General features: G+C 40.5%; 3 protein-coding genes and 5 non-coding genes across 9 annotated transcripts; 6 read left to right on the top strand and 2 right to left on the bottom strand.

The window, feature by feature from the left end:
• Nucleotides 1-360: 360 nt before the first annotated feature.
• On the bottom strand, nucleotides 361-4,633 carry LOC115732275. The gene is made up of 5 exons (XM_048282000.1): nucleotides 4,514-4,633; nucleotides 3,309-3,417; nucleotides 2,405-2,475; nucleotides 1,802-1,891; nucleotides 361-585 (listed from the first exon to the last, which is right to left on the bottom strand). The coding sequence occupies exons 1-5, from the start codon at nucleotides 4,631-4,633 to the stop codon at nucleotides 562-564; spliced, it is 414 nt and encodes a 137-aa protein (XP_048137957.1). The 3' UTR covers nucleotides 361-561.
• Nucleotides 3,631-3,702, bottom strand: TRNAD-GUC. The gene has a single exon. It is a non-coding gene; the product is annotated as a tRNA-Asp (tRNA).
• On the top strand, nucleotides 4,077-4,229 carry LOC115732277. Its single transcript, XR_004014337.1, has one exon. It is a non-coding gene; the product is annotated as a small nucleolar RNA snoR134 (small nucleolar RNA).
• Nucleotides 4,347-4,435, top strand: LOC115732276. The gene has a single exon (XR_004014336.2). It is a non-coding gene; the product is annotated as a small nucleolar RNA U36a (small nucleolar RNA).
• Nucleotides 4,489-4,583, top strand: LOC115727164. The gene has a single exon (XR_004013656.1). It is a non-coding gene; the product is annotated as a small nucleolar RNA Z223 (small nucleolar RNA).
• A 480-nt stretch (nucleotides 4,634-5,113) lies between the features above and the next one.
• On the top strand, nucleotides 5,114-5,222 carry LOC115727165. The gene has a single exon (XR_004013657.2). It is a non-coding gene; the product is annotated as a small nucleolar RNA snoR97 (small nucleolar RNA).
• Nucleotides 5,223-12,895: 7,673 nt separating this feature from the next.
• Nucleotides 12,896-20,127, top strand: LOC115727142 (external alternative NAD(P)H-ubiquinone oxidoreductase B1, mitochondrial-like). 2 transcript variants are annotated; one of them, XM_030657307.1, is made up of 10 exons: nucleotides 12,896-13,027; nucleotides 13,985-14,261; nucleotides 16,165-16,371; nucleotides 16,525-16,775; nucleotides 17,686-17,905; nucleotides 18,183-18,287; nucleotides 18,782-19,045; nucleotides 19,143-19,264; nucleotides 19,399-19,518; nucleotides 19,601-20,127. In XM_030657307.1, the coding sequence occupies exons 1-10, from the start codon at nucleotides 12,939-12,941 to the stop codon at nucleotides 19,686-19,688; spliced, it is 1,743 nt and encodes a 580-aa protein (XP_030513167.1). In that variant the 5' UTR covers nucleotides 12,896-12,938; the 3' UTR covers nucleotides 19,689-20,127. The 2 variants fall into 2 exon arrangements, with proteins under 2 accessions (XP_030513167.1, XP_048137813.1); XM_048281856.1 differs by having other exon boundaries at nucleotides 16,507-16,775.
• Nucleotides 20,128-21,517: 1,390 nt separating this feature from the next.
• LOC115727153 (external alternative NAD(P)H-ubiquinone oxidoreductase B3, mitochondrial-like) lies at nucleotides 21,518-26,872 on the top strand. The gene is made up of 10 exons (XM_030657320.2): nucleotides 21,518-21,667; nucleotides 22,368-22,641; nucleotides 22,920-23,126; nucleotides 23,307-23,557; nucleotides 24,117-24,336; nucleotides 24,417-24,521; nucleotides 25,543-25,809; nucleotides 25,894-26,015; nucleotides 26,485-26,604; nucleotides 26,689-26,872. Exons 1-10 carry the CDS (start codon nucleotides 21,579-21,581, stop codon nucleotides 26,774-26,776), a joined length of 1,743 nt encoding a protein of 580 aa, XP_030513180.2. The 5' UTR covers nucleotides 21,518-21,578; the 3' UTR covers nucleotides 26,777-26,872.
• Nucleotides 26,873-27,221: the final 349 nt, after the last annotated feature.

Below are 27,221 nucleotides of genomic sequence, written 5' to 3'. Positions count from 1 at the left end.
ATGAGAGGAAAGTAGTAGAAAGAGAAAAGGAGAGGTGCTAACTGGTGCTAAATCTGATGCCCAAAATTTTGCTAACCAAGTAGAATTAGCAATGTCTTGGACATGCAGGTAGTCCTCCTCGTCGCATGCTTCGTTTTGTACGCATGGGTTTTGCATCGGCATCTAGCTTTATCTTGGCTTTTGATCAAATCTAGATGTCAAAACCAGTTCTAGACCTCGCTTCAGCGCTAGTACTTGAAATAGTTGTAAACCAACTCCGGCATGTGTTTTATTGAACATAAATAGGGGTACTAGAAATGAAAAGACTGGTCTATGAAATGATCTAGAGTATTGAAAGGAGGCATTTGAACAAATGGGTCATATTAAAAGGTGACGGATCTATGATAGGAAAAGAGCCAGGTTTGTCCACAGTAAAGCAAACGATTTTTGCTATTTATTCCCCATAAGTTCCAAGGAGACTAATCAAAGAGAACTTCTCCAACAAGGAAAAATGCATTCTCAACAAATAGAGTCGATTGCCTTATCAGCAGGAAACTTTGGCGAAGTTACGCGATCCAAACTTTAATGTGATGCTTCCACCTCTTTCTGCAAGCAAAACAGAGAGTGAATTGGGATGGTTGAAAATCTCTAAAGAAATGAAGGGACAAATGCTAGTCCTGAACTGACTCGGTTAGAAAAATGTTCAGGATCATTGCACCAATATGATATTTGATCACTGACCATCTGTTTTTCCACGTAATTTTATGCAGGTTGTTGACTACGCATGCATGCATGCATGCATACTACTGCCAAACCAAAAGCAAACATGGTTTCAAACTACTAGCCTTGATGACGCTCCAAATCATCTGCTTGATAATTAATTGTCTAATTCTAGCCACCAGCCTTAACAAGGCTTCAAATGATCTGCTTGATAAGTAATTGGTTAATTCTACACTAAAGTCTAGGCTCACTGTTGCCAGAATTTTCTCACGATCAAGCAAAGTGAAAGCAAAGACACTGCGCATGCGCGTGCGTGTTCAAGTACCTGCAATTCTGACCTCATAAGTTCAGAAGCCAAGATAAAACAAAAAAAATCACAACGGATTTCCTCTAAGAACAGTGGAGAAGGCTCAAATCTACTTTGAATGCAGAAGAATGCTGCACAAGCTGGACCAGGTGTAGCAAGGCATGCACATTCGCCTATTTGCTCTGTAAATATTACGCATGTCTAGTGTGGTGAAACTAGAAACTTGACAAACTCCATTTGGTGTACAAGAGCAAAAGATAGCATCAACTTTAAATAACTACCAATCTCAAACGAGCATTACCTATGTATAGAAACAGATGCAAAGCTAATATTACCTACGATATTACATCTTGTGCTCTGAACAAGCACCGCCACAAAACGCCAAGCCAATAGTTACTAAACTTCATTTTATCATGTGAGAATTCTTCTGAGATAGCTAGGCAACCCTTATAAATGGTTCCACCATAACACTGCCTCTCCAGGAACTTATCTTAAAAAAGTAATATACTATATCTGCTAGATCTAGTCGTCAATGGAAAGGAAGAAGCTTCAGCTTATACTCTAGCAACAGCAGACATGCATGGGGAACATGAAGAAACAGGATCTGCACTGTGTGAACAAACTTTTGGCTTTGTTCTTTAGTATCAATTAGAGTGACACTCAATATCTACCACATACCATAAAGAAGGACGACAAATGGCAAAGATCCTTTTGGGCCAAAACAGTGACCAAACATATTTAATGCTGAGTCCAAAATTACGAGATGTAAAATCATGATAAGGAATGAGTTGTCACCTCTTCCTTCTTGTCTTTTTTGCCTCCAGTGAAGAATTTGTACGCCGAATAGAAAAGCAGGCCCCAGCCAGACAAAGACACGATTACAAACTGCAAAAGACAAAAATTTAAAAAAAAATCAATTTCAGACAGAGGTTCCCTTAAGGATGCGCATTAACAAAAGATAGTAGACGACAACATATTCTTTTTTACGATAAGTAACAAGAACATAACAAGATGATTCTAGAGCACACATGACATTCTCACTTTTGTGATCAAATGCATGTAATGAACCACTTCTTCCCATGCCAAATCATAGAATGATTAGTAAAAACTTGCTCAAAACAATAAAGCTGACTAGGTTATAAAAGATCACATTCCTACTTCTTATCTACCCAAGGAGACTGACAGAATGAGCTGTTTAGACAAGGATGACTGATTTGACAAGATTATGTAGTGTGCATATGCATTTTACAGAGGCCAAAAACTCAAAACATGAAACCCCCCCCTTAAGTTTTCCACCGTAATGGAAGCTCCAAGTGTCTTATTAATCCCATTTCAGCAATTGGAAGAGAACAGCTATGATCCCACATAATAATATGTAAAAGAAAAATAAAAACTCACATGCTCTTCCTTCCACTTAGATGGGCTCAAAGGATCCTCCCAGACATTAACCTTTGGCGGACCATGGTGATCTGTTGACATGAGAACAGAGAATCAATAAAATAAAAAGGGCAAATTGTAATACAAGGAACAGTATCAGAATGAAAATGAAAAATATCCTGACAGATAGTCAGAATCCATCTATTTTACCGATTTACAGAAGAAGTCTCGAGATATACCAGAGACCTCAACAACATGATCTTTCTTTAGAGATGACTTGCAGCAAAGCTACTAAATTGGTCATTTCCCAATAGCAAAACAAAGTTTTGTCTCCGCAATATTATCTAGATCCATGATTGCCGTTTAACTTTAACTTGGAAGCAACTAATATTACTTGAATTCACCCAGTAACCTGGATGAATAATATCCATCAAATTTTAATTGTTCCTTTCACCATTAATCTTTTCATTCCACTATCGATCCCAAAGATTGACTTATGACGTTGATGGGTTCTTCAGAGATTTCCCAGTGAGTCAATCAACAATCAACACAACCACCAGTGAACCGCATTTTTCCCTCTATCCTTGCAGCTCTCTTGCCATGCCAGCAAAAACTAGTACACCCATCCAACAATTTACAATCACGTAAGGCAGATTCAAAAGATCACTACAAACCATCGAGCTAAGAATGGGAAAAAACAAAATCAGCTAAAAATTTAAGTTCTGCGCACAAACACAACGAGATGACAATCAGAAAACCTAAAGGCACTGTTATCTCGCCCTTCGGGACCAGGAATACGAGACTACGAATCAAAAGGACTAACGACATTGCGGATCCGAAATCGCAAACACTCGTACAGTTGCGATGAGTATACTCGAGCTTGGGCTGGACCTGAGGATTCCAATGCGAATTGGGGGAAAATTACCTGCCGCGCCGGCGAGACCACGCCGCTGGGCGAAGGTGGCGGCTTGAGCCGATAGTCCTGGAGAGGAAGCGCGCGAGAAAGCGGCGGCTCCGGCAAGCTGCGATCGCGGCTAATCTAGTAGCCATGGCTGGTAGGTCTTCGAGAGAGAGCAAGACGAGTGTGTGTTATGCGATTTGTAAGACTCAAGTGAGTTTGACGACGAGGCCGCTAACGGGGAACGATGGTTATTAGCGGAACGATGGTTTTTTAGAAGAAGAGGTACGTCGTCGTTTTGGATATGCAGGCCAAAAAGTTTAAGCGGAAGAATTAAAAAAACATTTGCCGCCGTTGCCGGGGATCGAACCCGGGTCTCCCGCGTGACAGGCGGGGATACTCACCACTATACTACAACGACCCACTTGTTAATCATTTTCGTTTTTTAATTATTAATAGTCAATTTCTAAAACCAGACCTAACTTTACCATTTTGCCCTCCCGAAGAACTTCCTTCTTGTGAAAACCCTAATCTAAGGTGGTTTCTCTGCGCAGTCGGTCGCTGGCCGCCTCTCTCCCTCTATATATATATATGGGCTGTGCCGTTCGCTTATAAGATTCCGAGAGCTAGCTTCTCCTAGGGTTTCTTGTGGCTCTCCTCCTCCTTTTCCTAGTTCGGCTCTGCTTTTTTGTTCTTTTGTTTCGTTTAAAGAAGAATTTGATGTTTCGCTCTTCGAATCTTGTTTGAGCGTGAACGGATTTGCTAGCTGTCGTCGCTAGAAATCTGATACGTCACACGCACGATGCCAACCCCGGGCTCCTCCGAGGTTGAACGTTGACGATGGCAAGCCCCAATGCTCGTGCTAGATCGAGACGCCGTTCGTGTTGCAGCTTAGCTTCACTCTTGTGTCCGTAGCTTTGATCTGTGTCAATTCAAACGGCTACATCTCTTAATGATTACTCGCGCTCATGTTGTCACCTGCGCGTCTTGTTTTCTACGAAAGAGTGTTTGTTTTTCATTCGGCTGCGTTTTTGTTGTTTGTAGGACGAGTCGCAAAGTGGCGGTCGGCGATGATTACATATTATCCGCGCTTCTGAGTATCTACGATGAAGCACAGAGGATAAAAAAATGGTTGAATTTCTTGATATGAGCCAGTATGTTTTCGAGCGACGTAGTTCATATCAAAGTTCGATTTTGTTTTCAGTGAAAATGGCGGTGATGATCGATTGTACAGCTTCAAATGCCAGTTCTGCTTCAGAAAATTCTTGATTGATAGAGCTGTTTATCTTGTCTGAGCCCTTCTTTCCCATTGACAACTTCTTCGATTTCCATCTCAAATTGTTGATCTTCATTACATTTTTCTTTTGGATTTTTTTTTTTTTTTGGGGCCTGTGTTGATGATGATGCGATCCACATTGTTGAGGTGTAGATCGCCCCAAGCCCTGTTCGCAGGGGAACCTACTTGGGGTCCTACACCATCCATGAAAACGCTGGATCTGTCTGAGACCCTCCATTAACACTTACATTTCCTGTGCTGTGACGATGATTTGCCTAATATTTTGATTGGGTTATTATCAAATTTCTCATTTTTTAGTCAGAGAATTGCGATGCTCAATTGGGTTGCTGTGTTATCCTATCAAGAGTAAGTCATATACACGATGTCGAGCGGATTAGAACGAGGCATGTCAACACAGAGTTTTTGTACATGTATTCTTTTGCTTCTGTTAATGTTTTGAGATGGGTATCAAAGTTAAAAGAGTGTACCAGATATAGCTGTGTTTCTAAAAAGTGTCATTGGATTAGTGTGAGTTTCAACTATACTCTTTGCCTTTTCTTTGTCGTGGGCATTGGAGTCTGAAAAAACTCACAGATTGGGTGTTGTCTATCAGCTTCTTCTCTTGTATATCCACGAGCTTGGAGTTAAATAACAGCACAACATTTATCTTTCAGCATTGCTTTTCTTAAACCAGATTATGCTTGTGCTTTTGAGTATATTGGCTCGCTCACTGTGCTGAGTGAGTGAACACACTGGTTACTTTGGCAGGGATATGTTCCTGAAAATTTAGCACATGTTTGTTAATCTACTTGTGCTCTTGAGGTCCTAGATGGATACTGAGTAACTGGTGGATCCTTTCCAAATTGATGCTGAAGTGAACTCAAGGAATCTGCCTGGTATTAGACCCATTATTGTGCATGAAATATGTTGGCTGGTTGGTTTGCTCTCGGGGAAGATTAGAAACCATTGAATAAAACTGTCAATTTACTCCCTTTGGTATTTCCAGTCAGTAGCTTTATCTGAGTGAAAGCAAAGTTCATGGAGATCAGAATGCAATGCATCAACGAAACCAAAACGTCCAAAGACATGCAAGAAGCGAAAATAGCCGTCTACCAATAAAATTTGAAGAGAAGCTCCAAAGAGTAGATGAAACGGCAAGCTTACGAGGTCGTGGAGCCAAAACAAATTCACGGAAAGCAGACTGAGAGGGGAGATTTGAACCAGCAATTTCTCAGCATCCCTTGACCTTTTGAGATACCTGACAAAAATCACAGCTGCAACTATAACGTTACTACGAAGAAATGAGAAGCCATTTGATCAAGACATGACCATCCGTTTGTGGAACAGCCGCACTCCACTTCCATTACTAACGGGTGCAAGCTCAGTTAGTCACGGCCTTCTGCGCCTACAGAAGAAACACTTCTGGGCCTACATTAGAAACATGCACTCATGCGTGAAATCCAGCAAGGAAAAGTGAAATTAAGTGTAAAAAAGTGGTAAAACTTATTGCAACTTCTAGATTTTTTGCATTTATGATAATTGGGTTAACTCGCTGACGTAGACTAGCGCTGACTTGATATTTTTTAACATTACTTAATATTTTTAATAATTTTTGAGTGATTGAGATAAAAGAAATAGTTGATAAAACCAAAATATTTATTAACAAAATCCTTCAACAATATATGTGAATATCAAAAAAGTATTTAAAAAATATTCAAGATAGTGCTAGACGTGAATTTGTTCCAATAATTATGCTGACACCAATGCATTGAGTTTATGAATTTTCTTATACTTTTTGCCCAAATCCAGCCACCAATTATCCATATACCCACATTCCTCTTTTGAGAATACTAACATAGTTTATCATTGCTAACGAGCATGGGCAATCGATCAAAACATACTCATACTGTGTAAATGCACATCCAATGCATTACTAGAGGTACAGTTACTCATGACCTTTTGGGCCTATAGAAAAACATGACTTTTGCGCGAAATCCAACCACCAACAATCCATATACCCACACTCCTCTTTTGAGTAAACCAACATAGTTTATTATTGCTAACAAGCACGGGCGATCGATTCAGAAATGGGTCGGTTTCGACACTCTGGAATCAGGAATCGGATTGGATGAGATCATTTCTCATTCCGTGCAATCGGGAGCCGACCATATTCACACTTGAGCAAGACCGGACTAGTTCGCAGGACAACCAAGAATACGCGATGTTACTTTATTTAATTGTTTTGTTTTTTTTTTCCTCAAAAGTTCCTAATTATAACGAACGTTATTAGTAAAAGAGGATCAATTCCTGTGAGAATCATTTAGAACTAGCCGGGTTGATCCGATCTCTCTGGATTAGACCCAGACCGACTCCCATTGTTGCTAACAAGGTTGAGTAACCACTCCTCCATCACGCCGAAAGACATGTTGTGAACAAATTGCGCTCAAGACGAGGCAAGACAACAACTGGACCATGTCCGACCAAAAAAATAAAAAATAACCGGACCATGAGCTTCATTAATGCTTGTCTTTTTGGCTTCCCATTCCATCTTTCTTCTTTGTTCGATGAGGTGCCTCATAAAAAAATATCTCGCAAGACAAAAGAGTGTTTGTTTTTAGTCAAACATTAAGTCAGTTGCACACGAAATTAACATTTCTCGATTTGCAAAACATTAGCAAAAACTCAGGATGATTTTACATATTTTACATATGAAAAATTGCTTTTGTCGCACTCTACGGGCGTGCATCAGGCGAAATTACACATTGCCTTTTAATAATCTGCTAAGCAGTAAATAGCTAATACTCTCCCCATGCGATCACAACTACAACTTCACAAGTTTAGGTCCCATGATCGCACGTCAAACTTATCCATAAGCGGTTATAGCTCCTTAAATGCTATTGAATTTAACCGTCAATCATTATCTTCGTCTTCAATCGGCATCCTCACTTCTTCTCTTTTCTCCATTTTCCCCACATCCAACGGTTGGCCACATTTACCATAACGTTGACCATACATTGGTTTTATCATTAAATCGACAAGTTCATTGACCATTCATCATCGTGCAACAATGGCTTCATTACATGGTCATCAATAATCGTTATTCGTAATTATCGATTAGTCTCACTATTCTCTATGCTTGTATCATGTAACTATCGGTGACTATCACGTCACTTGTCGACCGTTCACCATCGTGCATTGATAATTGTATTACATGATCATTGATAATCGTCATTCATAATTATTGATTCGTTTAGCCGTTATTTATTATTAATTATCGATAACTATCACGTCACTTGTTAATAATCACGTCGACCTCACCGCCGAGCTCTATACGCCGACCAAATCGACTTCATGTCGATCATGGAGGGTTTGATCAATTTTTGGGGGGAACGTACATGAAAATAGAACTTCCGGATGAACAAAGACTCCCCGGCAATAGTTTTGTCCTCTTGTGATAAATAGCAACACGTGGCTCGAACAGAGTACCTTCTTAGCCCGTAGGTCAATTCACAATCCCACCCATTAACTTATGAATATTTCCAAAATCGGAGATTTGTTTATTCGGAGTAATTACAAAAATGATCTATGAACCTTAATTCAATAAATAATATAGCCACCGAACTCTTTACTTATTCAATATGGTCACTGAATTTTAGTTCAATATGCAATTTCGTCTTTAAATTTTTAATTTGATGAACTTTTGATACATGTTTAATATATTATTTATCTATATGATAAGATTTAATGTTGTCCCTAAATTCGAACTGATGAAAGGATGATACTAAATATTTTCATACAGTCGGAGGATTAAATTGAACGTGTACTAAAAGTTTGGGAACCACATTAAATAAATTAAAAGTTTAGATAAATTCATAAGATCATTTGCGTCATTTCCTCTATTCCGAACACTCGTGTCGCACACACGTGATTTGTTTCTTGATTGGCAGGAGAAATTAACCCTATTAGCTTAATTCGAATATATTGCTCAATTATGAAGTGCCGTTTTTCCTCGAGATTTGAAAGATTTAGAGAATAATTTCCTAAAAAAGATAGCTTATATTGCTTTAATAAATAAATGGACGAAAAATATTTTAATCATCCACGAAAATATTGTTCATCGATTAATTATTTAAGTGATAGAAATGATTATTTAAAAATTATTTATTTTTAAAGAAAAATATTTTTGTATTGAATTATTTCAAATGGTGTGTACTATTATATTTCTACGAAACATTTTGAAATTATTTGTTAATAGCTGGTCATCGACTAGTCCCAAAAGGGTGGAAGAAGGAGAAAATATTAGGTGCGACCAGAGTGCCAGCGCATCTCTCAGTCGAACCATTCAGCGACTGCCACGTGGCAGTCGGGCCCCACGCACAGAAAATTTTGAAATGCCCAAACTCTTGCCGTCTCCGTTTACTCCGGTTAACGCCAACTCCGTCCCATCCCAAGAATTAAACCTAATATTTTCTCCTCTCTCTCCTTCTCTCTCCATTAAAGGCATCTGTATCCCCTCTCTCTCTCTCTCTCTCTCTCTCTCTTGCTTTATTTCAAATTTCATGCCCCCCACCCCGTGCGTCCGAAGGCATTCTCTCCGCCTCCGCCTCCAGCATGTCGCCTCTACCTCCGGCTCCGGCACATCGCCTCCAGGAGCCCCTTCGGCGGCTTCGGTTCCCTCAAGAGACCCCCCGTCGTAGCTGCTGGGTCCGAAGCTCGTCCGCCTACGGCACGACAGCTCAGATCCGCTTCCGGCACGTTGAGACTTTTTTTCTCGTGAGTTTTTGGCTTCCAAAAGCTGGGTGCGCGTTCTCCTTCAAAACCCTGAGCTGTTTTTACTGTCAGCTCCCACCAGAAAACCTCCCTCCTTTTTCCTGAACTGGGTTAAAAAAATGGAAATTTTTTTCTAGAATGAATGAGGCTTTCCAGGCTCTTGGTGTCGCATTTGGAGGTTTCTTGAGGTTTCGCTGACTTGGGTATGTACTTTTTTCCGTTGGGCTGTGAGAGAATATCTCTGTTTTTTTATTGCCCTGTATGTGGACATTTGGCCTGTGGTTCAAAAATTGTGTCTTTTATTGGCAAAATAAAGAATGATCCATTTCTGAGAGAGAAGTATGATGCATAGGAGTGAATGAAAATAGAATCTGTTTTTGATTCATCTCTACAGCGCTCGGGCAGGAACTGAGTAGTGAGGCAATTAACGTGATGCAAGAGGCAACAGGAGTCCGCCGGAGAAGAATCAGTGGATAAGAAGTAGCGGCTGAAGTGGGTGAAGTTCACCGGCGGAAGGAAAGGGAAATGGAGAGAGCCAAGCTGGAGAATGAGAGAATGGTGCTACTCATCTGCCAAAAGGAGCTCGAATGGCTCATCTTCAACAGCAGCACCAACATTCATCCAACAAATTTAGTGAACCATCCTAGATCACGGGATGATTTTTACAGATAGAGAGTAGACACAAAGAAGTGGTTATTCTTTAAAAATGTAGTTGTAATCTCAGTATTTCTATATGAATTCAATTGTTTAGCTGTTTTCTTTAGAATCCTTCTCTTTTCGACCTTATAGCATAGTTGATTGCTTCACTTATTATTATTATTATTTTTTGGTCGAATGCTTGGCTTAGTTTAGAATCCTTTTTTTTCAAGATGATGAGCCTAATCAATAGTTACGAATCTTTGCCGGTAAGCTATGATCCAGCTCAATAAGCCAAAAGCTAAACATGGGGAAAAAAAGCCGTGGAAAGCTTCCTTGTATGGAAAACATGATAGAGATTGAAATAAAATCATATTTTTCTGTTCAGGTCACAAGCATATGTGCCGAAATGGGCTGTCCATCACGCTCCTGAATGAGTTAATAGCATGAATATATTGTAGTGGCTAAATTTGAAGCACCAATCTCCGATTTATGGTAGTATAAGTATAACTCATTCTTCCCATACAATGCCAAAATTTGATAAAGACATAGCTTTGCAATTTCAATATGAAAAATTGAGATATCAGGCTAACGATTTGTACATATGCTTGTGCCCGTATAGAACTACCGTTGTTTCCATAGTAGTACCATGCATGTCCATCATATCTTCAGCTTGTTGCGATCCCCAACTGACGCTAGACATTTAATAGTGACAAAGTTGGAGTTGTTACCGCAGCGTGTGCACACGGCCTTCCATTGCATCTCTGCCTTCTCTATTTTCTCAAGCATTTTCTGCCGTGCTTTTATCAGATTAAAAAAACCAAAACGATTTGTTCGCATCATGAAATCACGGTCTTTTTATGCGCATTTCATGCTCTTCTTTCTTTATTTTGCCAACAAAGAAAACTTTTGGCCCTCCAAGAGAAGCGCCTAATATTTTCTCCATTCATAGAGTGCGAGATTCCATTTTTTTTTAACCCAGTTCAGGAAAAAGGAGGGAGGTTTTCTAGTGGGAGCTGACGGTAAAAACAGCCCAGGGTTTTGAAGGAGAAGGCGCACCCAGCTTTTGGAAGCCAAAAACCCACGAGAAAAAAAGTCTCAACGTGCCGGAAGCGGATCTGAGCCGTCGTGCCGTAAGCGGACGAGTTTCGGACCCAGCAGCTACGACGGGGAATCTCTTGAAGGAACCGAAGCCGCCGAAGGAGCTCTTGGAGGCGACGTGCCGAAGCCAGAGCCTGAGGCGATGTGCTGTAGGCGGAGGCGGAGGCGGAGGCGGAGGCGGAGGCGAAGGGGAGAGATTGCCTTTGGATGCTCGGGGTGGGGGATGAAATTTGAAAGAGAGAGAGAGAGAGGGTATACACATGCCTTTAATGGAGAGAGAAGAAGAGAGGAGAAAATAATAAGTTTAATTCTTGGGATGGGACGGAGGCAGAGAGAGAGAGAGAGAGAAGGGGGAGCAGTAACGGAGATAACGGAGACGGAGGAGTACGTGGGTTTTGGAATTTTGGTGCGCATGGGACCGCTTTGACACGTGGCGATCTCTGAGTGGTGCGACTGAGAGATGCGCTGGCACTCTGGTCGCACCTAATATTTTCTCGTGGAAGAAGGGAGAAAATATTGGGTGAGTTTAATAGTCTACGTAAGCAAATTACGGCTCCATTCATTGATTGCCATCTGTCCGAATTGGGCCTACCTTTCAGATTTTTTCTCCCCTCCGTTGCGAGAAAATATTGGGTACGCACCGGGTGCCAGCACACTTTTACCCAGGTTTATTCATTGGGCGACGCGTGTTTAATGGGGTCCACATTTAAGATTTTTCAGCAAACTCTCCCTCACTCACTTTCTCTCTTCCATAAACACCCTTCCACCTTCTCTCTCTTCATCTGTCTTCTCTGATGCTCTTTCTGTTTCCTTCAGAAACAGAGGCCGAAATCTTCATGTTTATGCAACTCGGTCTTTTCTTCTCATTCACGCCTGCGACGACGCACTGTTCCGTGGTGAAGAAACCACGCCGCCGCCTCATACATCGCATTCACCGTCGCCTCCAACGAATCACCAAGCGAAGGCAAAGGAGGAGTCCTAAAAAAACACTGGGAACAATGAATTCCTCCATCAACAAGGTCCAGGAACTCGTAGTACCTTGGGTTTGGATAGGAGAGAGAAGAAGTTGAAATTGAAGGGAGACTCTTGCTCGGGCTTGCTATCGGAAAAGCGTCTTCCCACATCATCTTCACCAATACACCTTAGAGATAGAGAGAGGGGCCTTGTGCGATTTTTTTTTTTTTCTAAATCGTTCGCGAAAGAAGAAAATGTAATAATTCAGAGATCTTTTCTTTGATTTTTTTTGTCATGTATGAATGCGTTCATATTTTTTTTGCGATTCGATTTTGGGTTTATATGGATTATGGAAGTCGGTCTTGGTCGGTCTTTCCTTCCACCGAGATCTCTGCGGAGTAGTCGACGGAGGCCGAGATCTTGGTACGGGGGAGTAAGAAGGCGGCAGCATGCCGGAGATCTAGCATCTAGCCGCCGAGGTTGTCTGGCGGGGGGAGCCGTGGGCGGTGGGTGAGGAAGACAGAGGAAGAAAGAGGAAGAAGAAAGAGGAAGGGGTGTTTACGGAAGAGAGAAAGTCAGAGGGGGAGAGATTTCTTAAAAGTCTGAAATGCGGGGCCCATTAAACACGTGTCGTTAAATGAATGGATCTGGGTAAAAATGTGCTGGCAGCCTGTGGGTACCCAATATTTTCTCGAGGCGAGGGGACAAAAAAGTCTGAAAGGTGGGCCCAATTCGGACAGATGACAATCGATGAATGGAGTGGTAATTTGCTTAGGTGGACTATTAAACTCTCCCAATATTTTCTCGGAAGATAAGAAGACAGTCTCCCGCGTCTCGTCGCCGTCAATTCGGATCCGAAACTGCTATGACCCAGACGCTCTCGCGCGCTCTCTCCCTCGGAATCCGAGGCTTCCGTCGCCATGACGATCTCGTCCTTCTTGAGGAGAGCTTCGAGTTATCTCCATGGCCACCCCGCTTGCTTCAAGGCTTTGGTTCTCGTCACTCTCAGGTAGCGCCCCGCTCCCGTCCCATCTTTTACTCTCCGTCATTCACTGTAATGCCGCCGCCGCCGCCGCCGCCGCCGCGGTCGTCGCCTTCTCTATGTCTCTGACTCTGAGCTCTTGACTGAGTTCGGTTTGTGATGATCGACGAGTTTAGGGAGCGTTTGTTGACTCGCTTGGAGCTTTTAGTTGGACATCGCGTTCGTTAGAGTTCGGTGCTATTAAAAGTTGAGAATCTGAGTTTCGCCCTTTTGTTTGAATGTGCGACCACCGCGAGCTACGATTTGTGATCTTCAGACATGCTAATGTTTCAACCTAACTGCGATCGATGTACTGGTTACGTGAGAAGACCGAGCGAGGTTCCGAATTTGGGGTTTCTATTGTTAAGAGTGTGAAAAGTGCGAGTTGATATTCCATTGAGTATAATTTGGTAAGTTTTTCAATCATTGATTTTCTGATCTTTATTACGAGAAAAAGAAGCAGAGTGTGTTTTGGATTTGCTCAGCACAATCTATTTTAGTGTCTTGAATGCTCAGATTTTTAAGCATGAAAATGTGTGGTCGTGCAGATTGTAAGCATGGAAATATTATAGTATCATTTTGCAGCATCCTATGTATTGATCAGTCTTGGGTGTATATGTCCCCAGTAAGCAGTACATTACCAGTATGCTCGACCTTGCAAGCGCTTTGATGTATTTAAAAAACAGCTTAAACAAACTGCAGAATAATCTGAATGCGAAAATACCAAGTCATCAAGATAAGATCTCATCACAGCGAATCCCCATTTCTTAATTTGTTGCTATTTTCTTTTACTTTGCGATGAATTTTGTATCAATTCCAGGACTTTCTTAATCTTGAATAAATATGACAAATATTGTACTTTTTTGGGGATATCGCAACATGCTTCTTGTTTGACCAATTATAGCATATTGTGACATTGCGTATCCCGTCATATGAATTTTGCAGTAGCGGAAGTTTAGTAGCCTATTCAGATTCTCAGTCAGAGACAGATCGAGTCAGTCGTGACCTAAATCAGAAGGAGCAAAAGAAGAAGAAAGTGGTGGTGCTTGGAACTGGATGGGCTGGTACTAGTTTCCTCAAGGATATAGAGGTTTCATCTTACGACGTTCAGGTTGTTTCGCCCAGGAACTACTTTGCATTTACGCCTTTGTTACCTAGTGTTACGTGCGGAACAGTTGAAGCAAGGAGTATTGTGGAGCCAGTTAGAAAAATAATAAAGAAGGTAATTATTGTGCTTTTTCCATTTATGTTTTGGTTATTATTTGTCATATAGAAATGCATTTTTAATCCTCACTTAGCAATGCAAATTCACGTAGGGAAAAAAAATACTACTAGTGGCAGTCTAGATGGATGTTTATGGTAAAAAAAGGATAGACTAATTCCCATTATGTGCAATATAATCTAATCACTCATCGCTTCTTGAATGTATAAGAATAGTCAGTTTTCACGGTGTTTACAGGCCAAAAAGGGCAAAAAAAAAACAGATCTTATGCTACGGCAACACGATGTGATGCATACTCAATAATTTTCATGTATGTGTTCGGGCTTAGAAGTTTTCATGGTGTTAACAGACCAAAAAGAGAAAGAAAAAAAAAGATCTTATGCTACAGTGACACGATATGATGCTTACTCAATAATTTTCATGCATGTGTTCAGGCTTAGAAGTTTACATGCTTATTCGCTCCTTTTGGTGGACATATCAATTCTAAAATTTCATCATGGTCTTGAAACTAGTTCAAGATTCTATTCCATAACCAGATCACATTGACTCTTATTCCCTCAGATTTTTGAAATTATGATTCCTGCAAATATCAGTTCTCAATCCGGTTTCATGCGGATTGCCTGAAACAATCTTATAGCAACCACCTTTTTTCGCTTTTGATAGACCAGGACAAAACGGTTGTTTACTTTGTGAAATTGGTGAATGAAAACTCTTTTCCCTGTTTATATCTTAAATTTGGTCATCTCAAGTAGATAGTAGGTATGGCCTTTTCTTCTTCTTCTTTTTTGTTTTTTAAATTAGTCTTACTATGAGACAAAATAAGACTATTGATGTTAAGTAGAGGGATTCCTTGTGATTACATCGAATTATGTGGGACTACCACGGTGATATTGGGTTCCACTTAGATGAGGTACATGAAATACTAGTACTGGAACAATCGTTATAATATGCTACTACGTGCAGGATGGCAAAAGCAATGCATTAGCATTGAGAATCCTTGTTGCAGTTATTTCTAGTCAAAAGGATTATGTCATTTCGATCCAGCATCATGAGTGATCCTATTGTTATTGCAGACGTTATTTCTACTCAAGAGGGATATATGTCATTTCGATCCAGCATCATGAGCGATCCTATTGTTCTTCCGGACGTTTTACGTTAGCTCTCTCTTTTTGATAACACCCACACTAGTATACCTTATACTCCACCTCGCCATTAATTTCTTGGGTTAATACTACGAAAAATCCCAAACTGGTATACCCGTGACAAATTTATTCCAAACTATTTTTTTTACTACGAAAAACCCCAAACTAGTACACGTGTGACAAATTTACCCCAAAATATTTTTTTGACTATAAAAAACCCTAAATTGGTATATCTATGACAAATTTACCATAAACTAATTTTTTTAACCACAAAAAAATCTCAAACTAGTACGCCTATGACAAATTTACTCTCCGTAAAATTGGGTTAATACCACGAAAATCCCAAATTGATATATCTGTGACAAACGGAGGGTAAAAATCTTGAATTGATATACCCATCAACTACCACGGGTCATTTAACTCAAAAATTTGACGATTAGATTTAACTAAAATAAACTGAGGGTAAATTCGTCACAGGTGTACCAATTTGGGGTAAATTTGTCATAAGTGTACCGGTTTGGGATTTTTTTGTGGTTAAAAAAATAGTTTGGGTTAAATTTGTCACAAGTGTTCCAGTTTGGGGTTTTTCGTGGTATTAACCCTAATTTCTTAATGGTCTTGTTCCTTGTTTTTTCCTTTTCTATAAATACTATTCCTTCGAGTCTTCATTTGGTCTCACATGATTACAGCATCTGAGAAATGCAATATCATTCTGACTTTGTTCTGGGATACTTACACTTTTTTGGCATCCACAATTTCAGAGAAATGGAGAAATTGAGTTTTTTGAAGCTGAATGTGTGAAGATTGATGCTGCAAATAATAAAGTTCTATGTCACTCTAATCTGGATGAAAACTTGGGAGGAAATGGGGAATTCTCTCTGGATTATGATTACTTGGTCATAGCAGTTGGAGCACAAGTAAATACTTTTAACACCCCAGGTGTAAAGGAGAACTGTTACTTCCTGAAGGTGTGTCAGTTTTCTGCTGTTTCAGAAGTATTATTTGCATATTGAATTGCTAGATGCTTGCAGGTTGTTTTGCAGATCATCTTGCTGTTAGTCCTCATTCTGTAAGTTCTGAGCTTTCAATGCATTGATGTGTAGCTTGTGCATGTCATGCAGGAAGTGGAGGATGCACAGAAGATCCGTGCTAGTGTAATAGATTGTTTTGAAAAGGCCGTCCTTCCGGGCTTGAGTGAAGAAGATCGAAAAACATTTCTTCATTTTGTGATTGTTGGGGGAGGTCCCACAGGTGTTGAATTTGCTGCGGAGCTGCATGACTTTATACAAGAAGATCTCATAAACATCTATCCAATGGTCAAGGACCTAGTTCGGATAACGCTGGTCCAATCAGGAGATCACATCCTGAACATGTAAGAAAATATCTCTGCAGTATTATGTTGCAATGCATTTTTAGCATGCTGTAGGCTTAATATTGAAACTATTCTGATACCCATGGATGTGGTCTGTGTCATGTCAAGACAACATGATCTTATGGATTTAGAGTTGCATGTTGGGGAGAATCTTTTAATCTGTCAAACTTGAAATAAAACCGAATTATAAGGGTGTGCTGTTCTGTCTGAATTATCCATTTCCAACATTCTATACAACATCCACAAATTTCTCAGGAAGTGAAAGTTTCAAACAGGAAAGATGATCAAAGTTTCAAACTATGCTGTTTGCTTTTGTTTTCAATTAGCCTTGTATTTTTTTTCCCATGATTTTACAATCGAGCGCAATCTGATTATACTCCATTATTGTCCCTCTGTCATGTTAACCACTAGCAAATAGTAGGCTTGTTAATTTGGACAATGGAGCATAATGAAAAGGCAGGACTGTTTGAACTTTAAATTACTCGTGAAAGGTCTGTCCAATGTTGTGGTCTCAGCTCAAATCGTGTTTTCTCCTTAAATATGGTTTCCATCTGGTGGGAAGTTGAGTTAAGATACTTGTATAGGAGCTGGATGTAGGTCTATATCATTATGGAGGGCATTTGGATGTTGAAAGCTACGGAATGCGGCCTCCTGCCTCTTCAGAGGCATGGAGAATTGTGTCAGGATGATTTGTTGGTGAAGTTTAATTTGTGAATTTGGATTGTCCACGGCCATAAACTTGGGGGATGGTACTTTGTAGTGAACAGTCCGATACAAATGTGTGAAAGGTGGCTATAACATTTCTGCTTTTTCATACACGTGGTAATTGGGGTTGGCATCTATGAGTAATTTTTAAGAAACAGGATTTTAATTATGTAAGTTGAAAGTGAATTCCTTTTCAAATTCTCAGGTTTGATGAAAGAATCAGCTCATTTGCTGAGCAAAAGTTCCAAAGGGATGGCATTGAGGTCTCTACTGGTTGTCGGGTTCTCGGTGTTTCAGATAAGTCGCTTTCTGTGAAGATGAAATCCGGAGGAGAGGTTTACTCAATTCCCCATGGATTAGTTGTTTGGTCAACTGGTATAGGGACTCGTCCAGTGGTGAGGGACTTCACGGAACAAGTTGGTCAGGTTTGTGGCGTACTGTCATGCATTCATGAAGTGGACTCTAAGAAACTGTGACATTAAATATGCCAAATGAGAAATAAAACTATGTGACAGATAACGATCTATCACTGAGCGGTCATTTGGGGCCCTTAGCTGGTGATCTGTATTATGTCTATTGCCTTTTGTGGCCTCAGCCTCAACCTGTGCCTATGCATAGATTCCATCTCTTGCCTTGTCTCATTACTGATATACTGTATCATTGTTATTATCAGAATGATTTTAGGTTTTGCTTGATCTGCAGGGTAATAGGCGAGTTCTTGCAACTAATGAATGGCTACGGGTGAAGGGCAGTGAAAATGTATACGCCCTAGGTGATTGTGCTACTATAGACCAACGTAAAATAATGGTATGCTTTAACTGGGGATCTTTTACCATATGTTGATATAGTTGGTTCCATCTGTCTTTGTTAGTTTGTGGTACTTAAACTGAAATGTGACATATCTCAGTTGTGTACATGGATGGCCTTATTTTAGAAATTGCATGAAAATGCTCCTCATGAGGAACCCCAGATTGGCTCTTTGGAAGTTTGCTTTGAGTTCATATTAATTGACCAGATTACAACGTGTATGGGTTTCTTGAATAGCATGATAAGTTGCCTTAACTCTAACATGAAGCATGAACATACTGGGGGATATGTATGTATATATCTTTTCACAGTATGACATGGCCGCCTTATAGTGCCAAAAAATGCTGATTATTACTAGCTTAAATTGGAGCAAAGCTGCATTTTACAAACTCTAATCGTCTACTGATGGTAACATTGACCTTAGAAATGGTATTGATCATCATTGTACTTGTGCTCTTCCTTTAATAAGTGATTACTATATTTGATATATTCAGGAGGACATCTTAAGCATATTCAAGGCTGCAGACAAGGATAACTCTGGCACTTTAACTATTGATGAATTTCAAGATGTTGTGGATGATATCCTCGTACGGTATCCCCAAGTAGAACTATACTTAAAGAGCAAGCATTTGATGGATGTAACAGATCTGCTGAGAGATCCAGAAGGCAATCAGAGAGAAAGTGTAGATATTGAAGGATTCAAATCGGCCCTTTCTCTTGTAGATTCACAATTGAAGAGTTTGCCAGCCACTGCACAGGTGATGGTTTTGCAAGTCTTTTTTAAGTTAAATTTTATGTGGCTTCTCTTGCCATCATCATGGAAGCACTTAAAAAATCTGATGCTATCTATTCCAGGTCGCTGCTCAACAAGGAGCTTATCTTTCAAGGTGCTTCAACAAGAGACAGCAGTGTCAAGAACATCCTGAAGGTCCCAGACGTTTTACTGGTTCTGGGCACCATCGTTTTCGTCCTTTTCGGTATTTTTCCTTTTTCATTATGTTTATCCTTTTTCACTGTAGATGAGTTGTTCTCTCTCTCTATATATAACAGATGTATGTATATATGTCTGTTACCTTCTCAATAACTGGTTGCTTCTAATGTGGCCAAAAAGGTACAAGCATTTTGGGAAGTTTGCTCCTTTGGGAGGAGAGCAAGCTGCTGCAGAACTTCCTGGAGACTGGATATCTATGGGTCATAGTACTCAGTGGCTCTGGTATTCTGTATATGCGAGGTGCTAAATCCCTTCAGACTTTGGTAGTAATATCACTCGGTGTTTTGTGTTGTGATATTTAAAGCTTTTTCCTCTTTTACAGCAAGCAAGTAAGCTGGCGCACACGGATGTTGGTTGTATCTGATTGGACACGAAGATTTATTTTCGGAAGAGACTCAAGCCGTATTTGAGCTGACAAATGAAACGTGTAAATAATGTTGAGAACCAAAGCAATGTCACTGATAGACATGGAAGACTGCTTTTGGCTTCTCCTTCCAGGTGTGATTGGCCATGTAATCTTCTCTCTTTCTGCAAGTCAATGTGAGGTGAAAGCATGGCACTTAAAACATGTCATGTAGTACATCAAAAGTATCTTCTGATGATGCCGAAAAGTTTAGCGGAATGCACTCAGAAAAAGGGGCTCATTGTGTTTGTGCAACGCGTTGTATTGTTTTTGTTCATTTTAACATTGGATTCTCGGTGATCTTGGCTAGTTGACTGAATCTGTGGAGTCATGCTACCATATAAAGTCAGGAGTATTGCTTGAGAACTGGATACGAGGACCAGTAAAATTCCAGACAAATATGGTAAACTGCTACATTCCTTCTTTTAAGTTGAGACATTTCTAAATGAATTGTATTATTGTTTTAGAGAGAGAGAGAGAGAGAGAGAGAGAGAGAGAGAGAGAGAGAGAGAGATGGGTAGTGCGATATTGTTGATCGAACTTTAAACTGTACTAATGCTTCAATTTGTTGTCTGATTGCTTTTTTCACAGGCTGATGGTAATTTTAGCTGAATTAATTCAATTCGAAAGTTTTCAGATCAAGGGTGATTGGTTCCAGCGTGAGTAGGTTCTAGATAAAAAATTTGAAATATACCTTGTTAGTGCCTAGTTTCAATTTTTGAAATTAGGAACTAACTCTGTTCCGAATGGACCGGTTCTAGAGTCAATTTGGGAACTGTTCGAATTTTCATTTTTCTTGTACGTACAATGTGCATTATATCAAACGTGAATACCGTTCCTTCTATATGAAGATGTTATGTCAAAAATATCCACTTCCAACAAATATTTTTGTTCCAAAAGAAAGAATGATCTCCATATAATTCCTAAACTCGGAAAGAAAGGTTAAGAGTTAATGAGAAGAGAGAGAGAGACAGAGAGAGGGACAGCAAGAATCGACTGAACAGACGAAGAAAAAGAGTAAACAACTTAGGGCTGGCTAAATCGGTTTCAAAAGGATTTGGTTAGGTTTTACTTAGGATCTCGCCAGCTGCGGGCCTTGAATGGGTTTAGGTCGGTTTTGAATTTTTTGAATAATGAATCAGACTGGCCCTCATGTGAACCAGTCCTAAATTGGTCTGATCAAACAAAAATCGATTTTTTTTTCATTATAAATGCCGACCCTTTTCAACATCAGGATTTCCCAATCTTACCTAGTTTAATGGAAGCAACTTCATCTTGCTTCTTTTCACATCATATCATCCTTTCTCTCTTTATGCACAAAAAAGGGTTCCGACCGGAAGTCCTAAACTGGATACCTCGGACCGTCCCATTTTGCAGTTGGACAGAAGTCTCGAGCCAATCTCGCGGTCTTGTTCGGCCCGATCCATCCTGACTCGTTAGCCCGATCAAAGCGGGTCCCGAGCTATCCGGGGGGACACTGGGCGGGGATGGATGGGACGAGGACCCGGGCAGGGCAAGCGCGCGCGTCCAAAACAACTCCTAATTGTACGGACGCCCTCCCGCCCCCCGCGCGGCGACACGTGTCCGGAGCCGAGGGAGTCCAAGTCAAACGCAATAAAAAAAAAATCAAATAAGACGAAAAAGGAAAGGACGGGAGCTTGCTCTTTTTGAGCTTTTTCCGTGACGGTTACGCATGACGCCACCACTCTCCACTCATGGAAACCGCCCCGCCCCGCCTTCTCTCTCTCTCTCTATATATTCTCTTCCCTCTCTCTCTTTCTCTTTCTGTTCCATGCATTCTCTCTCTCTCTCTCTCTCTCTGTATATACATCTATATCTCGATCTCTCTGTTGCTTGATCGACAAGAAAGAGGAGCGCTCAGGGTTCGGGCTTCGCCATGAGCAGGTTCGCCTTCTACGAGAGGATCTACAGAGCGTTCCACGACCGTCCTTCGCTCTCCAAGCTCCTCCTCGTCTCCACCGTCAGGTGTGTTACTCTCTGTCAACTCCCTGTAGCCATGCTCCTGCTCGGGCGCTTTTTGAGCTTCCGTTGTGTGCAAACGCTGCGCCTGCAAAATGTCGCCCGCCTACTTGCGCGCTGCTCTGGAAAACCAACGGCGATCGCTTTTTTTGTTTTTCTCGGAGCTCGGTGTTCGTTATTTCGTCGTCGAGATATCTCGCGGGGGGAGAGAGAAAAGTCGTGTTTCGAAAATGTAGATGCCGGGATCCTTGTGTTTCCTTGTATTACGTGTCTTGCTTCGGTTGACGAGTCGTGGACTTTGCTGATGGATGCCTCGTAATGCTTGCGTTGGTTTTGCTTATTGGTGTTTGTGTAATGGTTAGAGTAATGGTTTTGCCAGATCTTTGGAACGTAAAGTGAGCTGCAACCAGCGGCAGCCCTGCTAGTACAGCTTACCGCTTGCAGACGGCTTTATTCAGTTCTTTTATTGTTATATCAGAAGAATTAGATTAGATACTTGGTAGTGCAAAATGAGCTGGGTTAGCAATCTGCCTCCTTTGTTGAAAAATGTCACTCTAACGAATAAAATCAACTTCTTATTTAGTCTTCGCATGCCAAGCTCTCTTTCTGCAATAAAGCTCTTTAGATCTCCAGATGTTACCCATAATGCTTAGCAGCACAATAATCCTTGTCTCTCATAGCAAAATTGATGTCTATTTTATTGCAGTGGTGGGGGTATAGTAGCATTTTCGGATACAACTCCGTTCCGTGTCGCCTATGCCGATTCAGCACAAGGTCAATGCCCCAAAAAGAAGGTGGTTGTGCTCGGAACTGGGTGGGCTGCCACCAGCTTTTTGAAGAATTTGAAGAACTCATCATATGAAGTAGAAGTAGTTTCGCCACGTAATTATTTTGCGTTCACGCCCTTGTTACCAAGTGTCACAAATGGCACGGTGGAAGCACGCAGTATTGTTGAACCAATCCGAAATATTGTTAACAAGGTAAATGTCTCAGATGACCAATGAGCTATTAATGTATATGAATTGTTCTTATTGCTCTTGAAAATATGACTGGAAGTATTGAAGTGCTTTCAGAGATTTGAGCTTCTTCTTCTTTTCATTTTCCAGCACAAATTGTGTTGCTCCTACAGGATAGTTATGTGTCTTCTTTTCCTTTCGACAAAATGTGGATCTCATACTCCTTTCGGGCTCCTTGTTAGGTCATTGTTCAGATAAATTGGAGTATTAGACTGAAATGTTCCTTTTGTGTCTAATGGCAGAAAGGTCCCCATTGCGAATATAGAGAAGCTGAATGTTACAAGATTGATGCAGAAAAGAAGAAAATTTACTGTCAGACTACTCAAGCTTCGAACCTAGGAGGGAAAGAAGAATTTGCAATAGATTATGACTATCTCATAATAGCTGTGGGAGCCCGTGCAAATACATTCAACACGCCTGGTGTCGAGGAGAATACCCATTTCTTGAAGGTATATGTTACCAAGATAAGATGTTGATTTGGTTTACTTTTTTATCAGATCTTTGTGCTTCTCATTTGGATAGTATTGAGTATACATAAATAAGCTACTCTTCATTCAATTCCACTCGATATTGTTCCCAGTAAATATTAGGTAAAGCCGAGATGATTTTTTTTTTTTTTTTGTGTGCAGGAAGTAGAAGATGCTCAGAAGATCCGTCAGACGGTCATTGACTGCTTTGAGAGAGCAAGCTTACCAAGCCTTAGTGAAGAAGAAAGGAAGAGGATTTTGCATTTTGTTGTCGTTGGTGGTGGTCCAACAGGTGTGGAATTTGCGGCAGAGCTTCATGACTTTGCGATTGAAGATCTTGCTCAGCTATATCCAGAAGTCAAAAACCTTGTGAAGATTACACTTCTTGAAGCAGGAGATCATATTTTGAACATGTGAGGAGAATTATGTGATTTAAAGTTCATCTGTTTCTCTGTGTGGACTTTGTTTTTGTTTCTTTGGTTAGCAGCAAAATTTTTTGAGGCTCGTGCTCCGGTTTCTGCTGGTTTATCTTTGATCAAGTGGAAAATATACTCCTGCTTTTGCTCATCTTGTTGATGGAGAATTCAGCTCTATACAGTGTAGAAGTCTCCAGTTTACACCCTGACCAGCAGAGACCCTCTCTCTCTCTCTCTCTCTCTCTCTATATATATATATATATATTTTTTTTTTTGGGTACCCTTTTTGGTAAATTCATACTGCATTTTAAAAGCTAGCTTTTCTTGTACATTTTAATTGCTGACTGATTGGAATAAATCATGAGCTGCAGATTAGCAATGAGGGAGTTCTAAAGAAAAGGCATTAACAGTATTACCTCTTTTGGATTTATTAGCAGTAACGTAACTGGTGATCAGTGGCTTAATTTGTTTTGCTCGAATGATCACCTAATATCTCACTCGACGAAGTTGGCTGTCTTTCATATGTAGCTAATGCTTCTAAACCTTACTTTTGTAGGTTTGACAAAAGAATCACTGCTTTCGCGGAACAGAAATTTCAAAGAGAGGACATCAATATCAAGACAGGCTCCATGGTAGTCAAAGTGGCGGAGAAAGAAATTTCCACAAAGGAAAGAGGGACTGGTCATGTTGTTTCTATTCCTTACGGAATGGCCGTCTGGTCTACTGGCATCGGGACTCGGCCTTTCATTATGGAATTCATGAAGCAAATTGGGCAGGTTTGTTGCTCAGCATTGGTTTCTTCCTCCATCTACGGCTTCCTCTTGCTTGTAACCATCCTTTTGCCTTTCGTGATTAGACTAACAGGCGGGCAATTGCCACCGATGAATGGCTGAGGGTTGATGGTTGTGATACCATATATGCTCTCGGTGACTGTGCAACCATCAATCAGCGGCGAGTCATGGTAAGAAATTTAGCTTTTGCATAAACTGTCTGTCATGCAGCACTATTCGTGTATATACGCTTATACGTACACATAAATTTTCCTCCTCGTGGGGGTAGATTGATCAAACAATCTAGTTTGCTCTTGACTAAATATCAACAGGTGTGCTGCCGATTGAGAATTAATATTTGAGAGTTGTTTAGTTGCTGACTTATTTCCGTAACAACAGTCTTATCACTGCGCAACTGCGTGATAAAGGAGTCTCTTGCGGTCGTAACTGATGATGTCAATTCACTCAAAAGAAGGGGATCCTGATGCCTAGGTTAAACAATTCACACAAATGTATTATAACAAACTCTTCTTTTGGGGAACGTTTGCTTCACGAAAAATAAATAATTTGAAAATTACTTTTTAACAAATGATCGCTTGCATTGGTTGTACAAATGAATAACCTAGAAATATTTTCGTCGTTCATAAGAATGTTTAGACTAAATTGTTGTCGACAATGAAAAAAAATTCGTAACGATAGGAGCAATCATTTTTAGGAAAATATTTTCGAAATTATTCATTTTTCGCTAAACAAACCGTGACTAAATTTGTCACTTAGAATTGTAGATTGTTAGAATTGGATTTTCTCATTAACGAAAAAAAGAACTTTTGGTGCTTTCTAGAAAAACATATGTGCAATACAATATTGGCAACATCTTTTTCCTCTCTCTTCATCAGTTTACTGTTTAAGTGTAAGCCATTTGTATTTAAGACTTATTTGTTATTTTAGCATAATAATATGATTTTAAGTTCTTGATCGACTGTCCGTTACACTCAATTACTCGAGTTGGGAAATTTGATACCGAAAAACATCATTCTCATACTGAATGAGGTTATGTCAAACTGTTGTTCTAATGAGTTGCGGTTTAGGAGTGTAGAGTGGATTGAGCTGAAATATTTTTCGGATTACTAGTCAAATTGTTCCAAGTTTGTACAGGTTTAAGACATTTTTCCCTCACCAGTGTTACTTCATTAAGTACTCCTTTCTTTTCAGGAAGATATTGCGGCGATATTCAGTAAGGCAGATAAGTCTGGGACCGGTAAGCTGACTATACAAGATGCAAAAGAAGTTGTTGCAGATATCTGCGAACGGTATCCACAAGTGGAACTATACTTGAAGAAGAAAAATATGAAGAACTTTGTTGATCTACTCAAGCATTCTGACAGCGAAATGCAAACTCTCAAGCTGGACATTGAACTGTTTAAGTTAGCGCTTTCTGAAGTGGATTCTCAGATGAAAAATCTTCCTGCGACGGCTCAAGTACAACTACTCTCATCTCCGTTCTTCTTTCAATCGTTAGGATTTTAATACTATTAACATCTACATGTGCTGTAAATGGCGAAGGTGGCTGCTCAACAAGGTGAATATCTTGCCGATTGTTTCAATCGCATGGACATGTGCGAAAAGAATCCCGAAGGTCCTCTGAGGTTCAGGGCATCAGGACGTCATCGGTTTCATCCCTTCAGGTACAATAAGCTTCTCTTCCAGAAAACTAGTGCTTTGAGTGACGGTTATGGTACTCAATAATGAACCACAACAAGGTTGTCAAGGTTGGATCATTTAAAATTAGATCTTTCATAACGATGAATAGTCCCATCGTTCTTATTGCCCCACCATCTCCACCAGCCAATATGTTCTCTAGATGCACATACATACCGGATTGGTATGTATGTGGTTCTGCTGTTTCTTTACCGCATCAAGCTTCCATATGTAGCCTTTCTTCTCCCAATCACTGCTCAACAAAGTTTTCCAAAATTATTTATTTTTTCGCGAAATAAATAGAGCCTAGAAGTAGACAGCGGAGTTATGTCAAACCGATCATGTTGGTTGCGAAATAGAATCTTGGTGAGTGATAGCGCTAATGTGACATAACATCAACCATTGCATGATAATACTTCTCTCCAACACGCATCTAAAAAAAAATCCTTCATGAAGGTACAAGCACTTCGGACAATTTGCACCTTTGGGAGGAGAACAAACTGCAGCGGAGCTACCAGGGGATTGGGTCTCGATTGGCCGCAGTACCCAGTGGCTTTGGTATTCAGTTTATGCAAGGTAAGTTCATAATTTGCACGTGCAGTCGATTAACTGATTCTTAGTACCCAATCAAACCTCTGATGGTGTTGTGAAACCTGACAGCAAATTAGTCAGCTGGCGCACCAGAGTGCTGGTGATCTCTGACTGGGGGCGGCGGTTCATATTCGGCAGAGATTCGAGTCGAATTTAAGGAAGAAAATCACATCCAAAGAGGATGCGTCATTGCAGTTTTGCAGTTTTGTCCACGACTGTCATCTTAATTCAATTATACACAGTACACACACGATCTAAGAAGAAGATTTTGTTAGTTTTATTTCGGTCTCTTCCTTCATACGATTTTGTTTGGTCTCTCTAGTGGTCATTGGAAAAATTATATTTTTCCTTGTTTGCCCTCCACTTTATTCGGCCAAAGCGGCCATTGGATTATCAATCACGTTGGAGCATGGAATGAATGATGCCGCGTTCTGACTGTTGCTTGTGCCGTTTGAGCCCATCTCTCCACTTACCAAACTATGATAATCCCCCCATCCTTCCGGAGCGCAGCCTGTAATAATTCTGTTTGGCGGGGATTTCAGCTATTCTTAACTTCATCTGCCTTTGAGGGGTCGAGTCTTTGTGTGATTCTTGCGAGACGC

Source organism: Rhodamnia argentea, chromosome 7 (assembly GCF_020921035.1).
Source record: "Rhodamnia argentea isolate NSW1041297 chromosome 7, ASM2092103v1, whole genome shotgun sequence".
In the NCBI taxonomy this organism is placed as follows: Eukaryota; Viridiplantae; Streptophyta; class Magnoliopsida; order Myrtales; family Myrtaceae; genus Rhodamnia; species Rhodamnia argentea.
The sequence above is the reverse complement of the archived record's forward strand: the minus strand, read 5'-3'. Positions and strand labels throughout refer to the sequence as shown.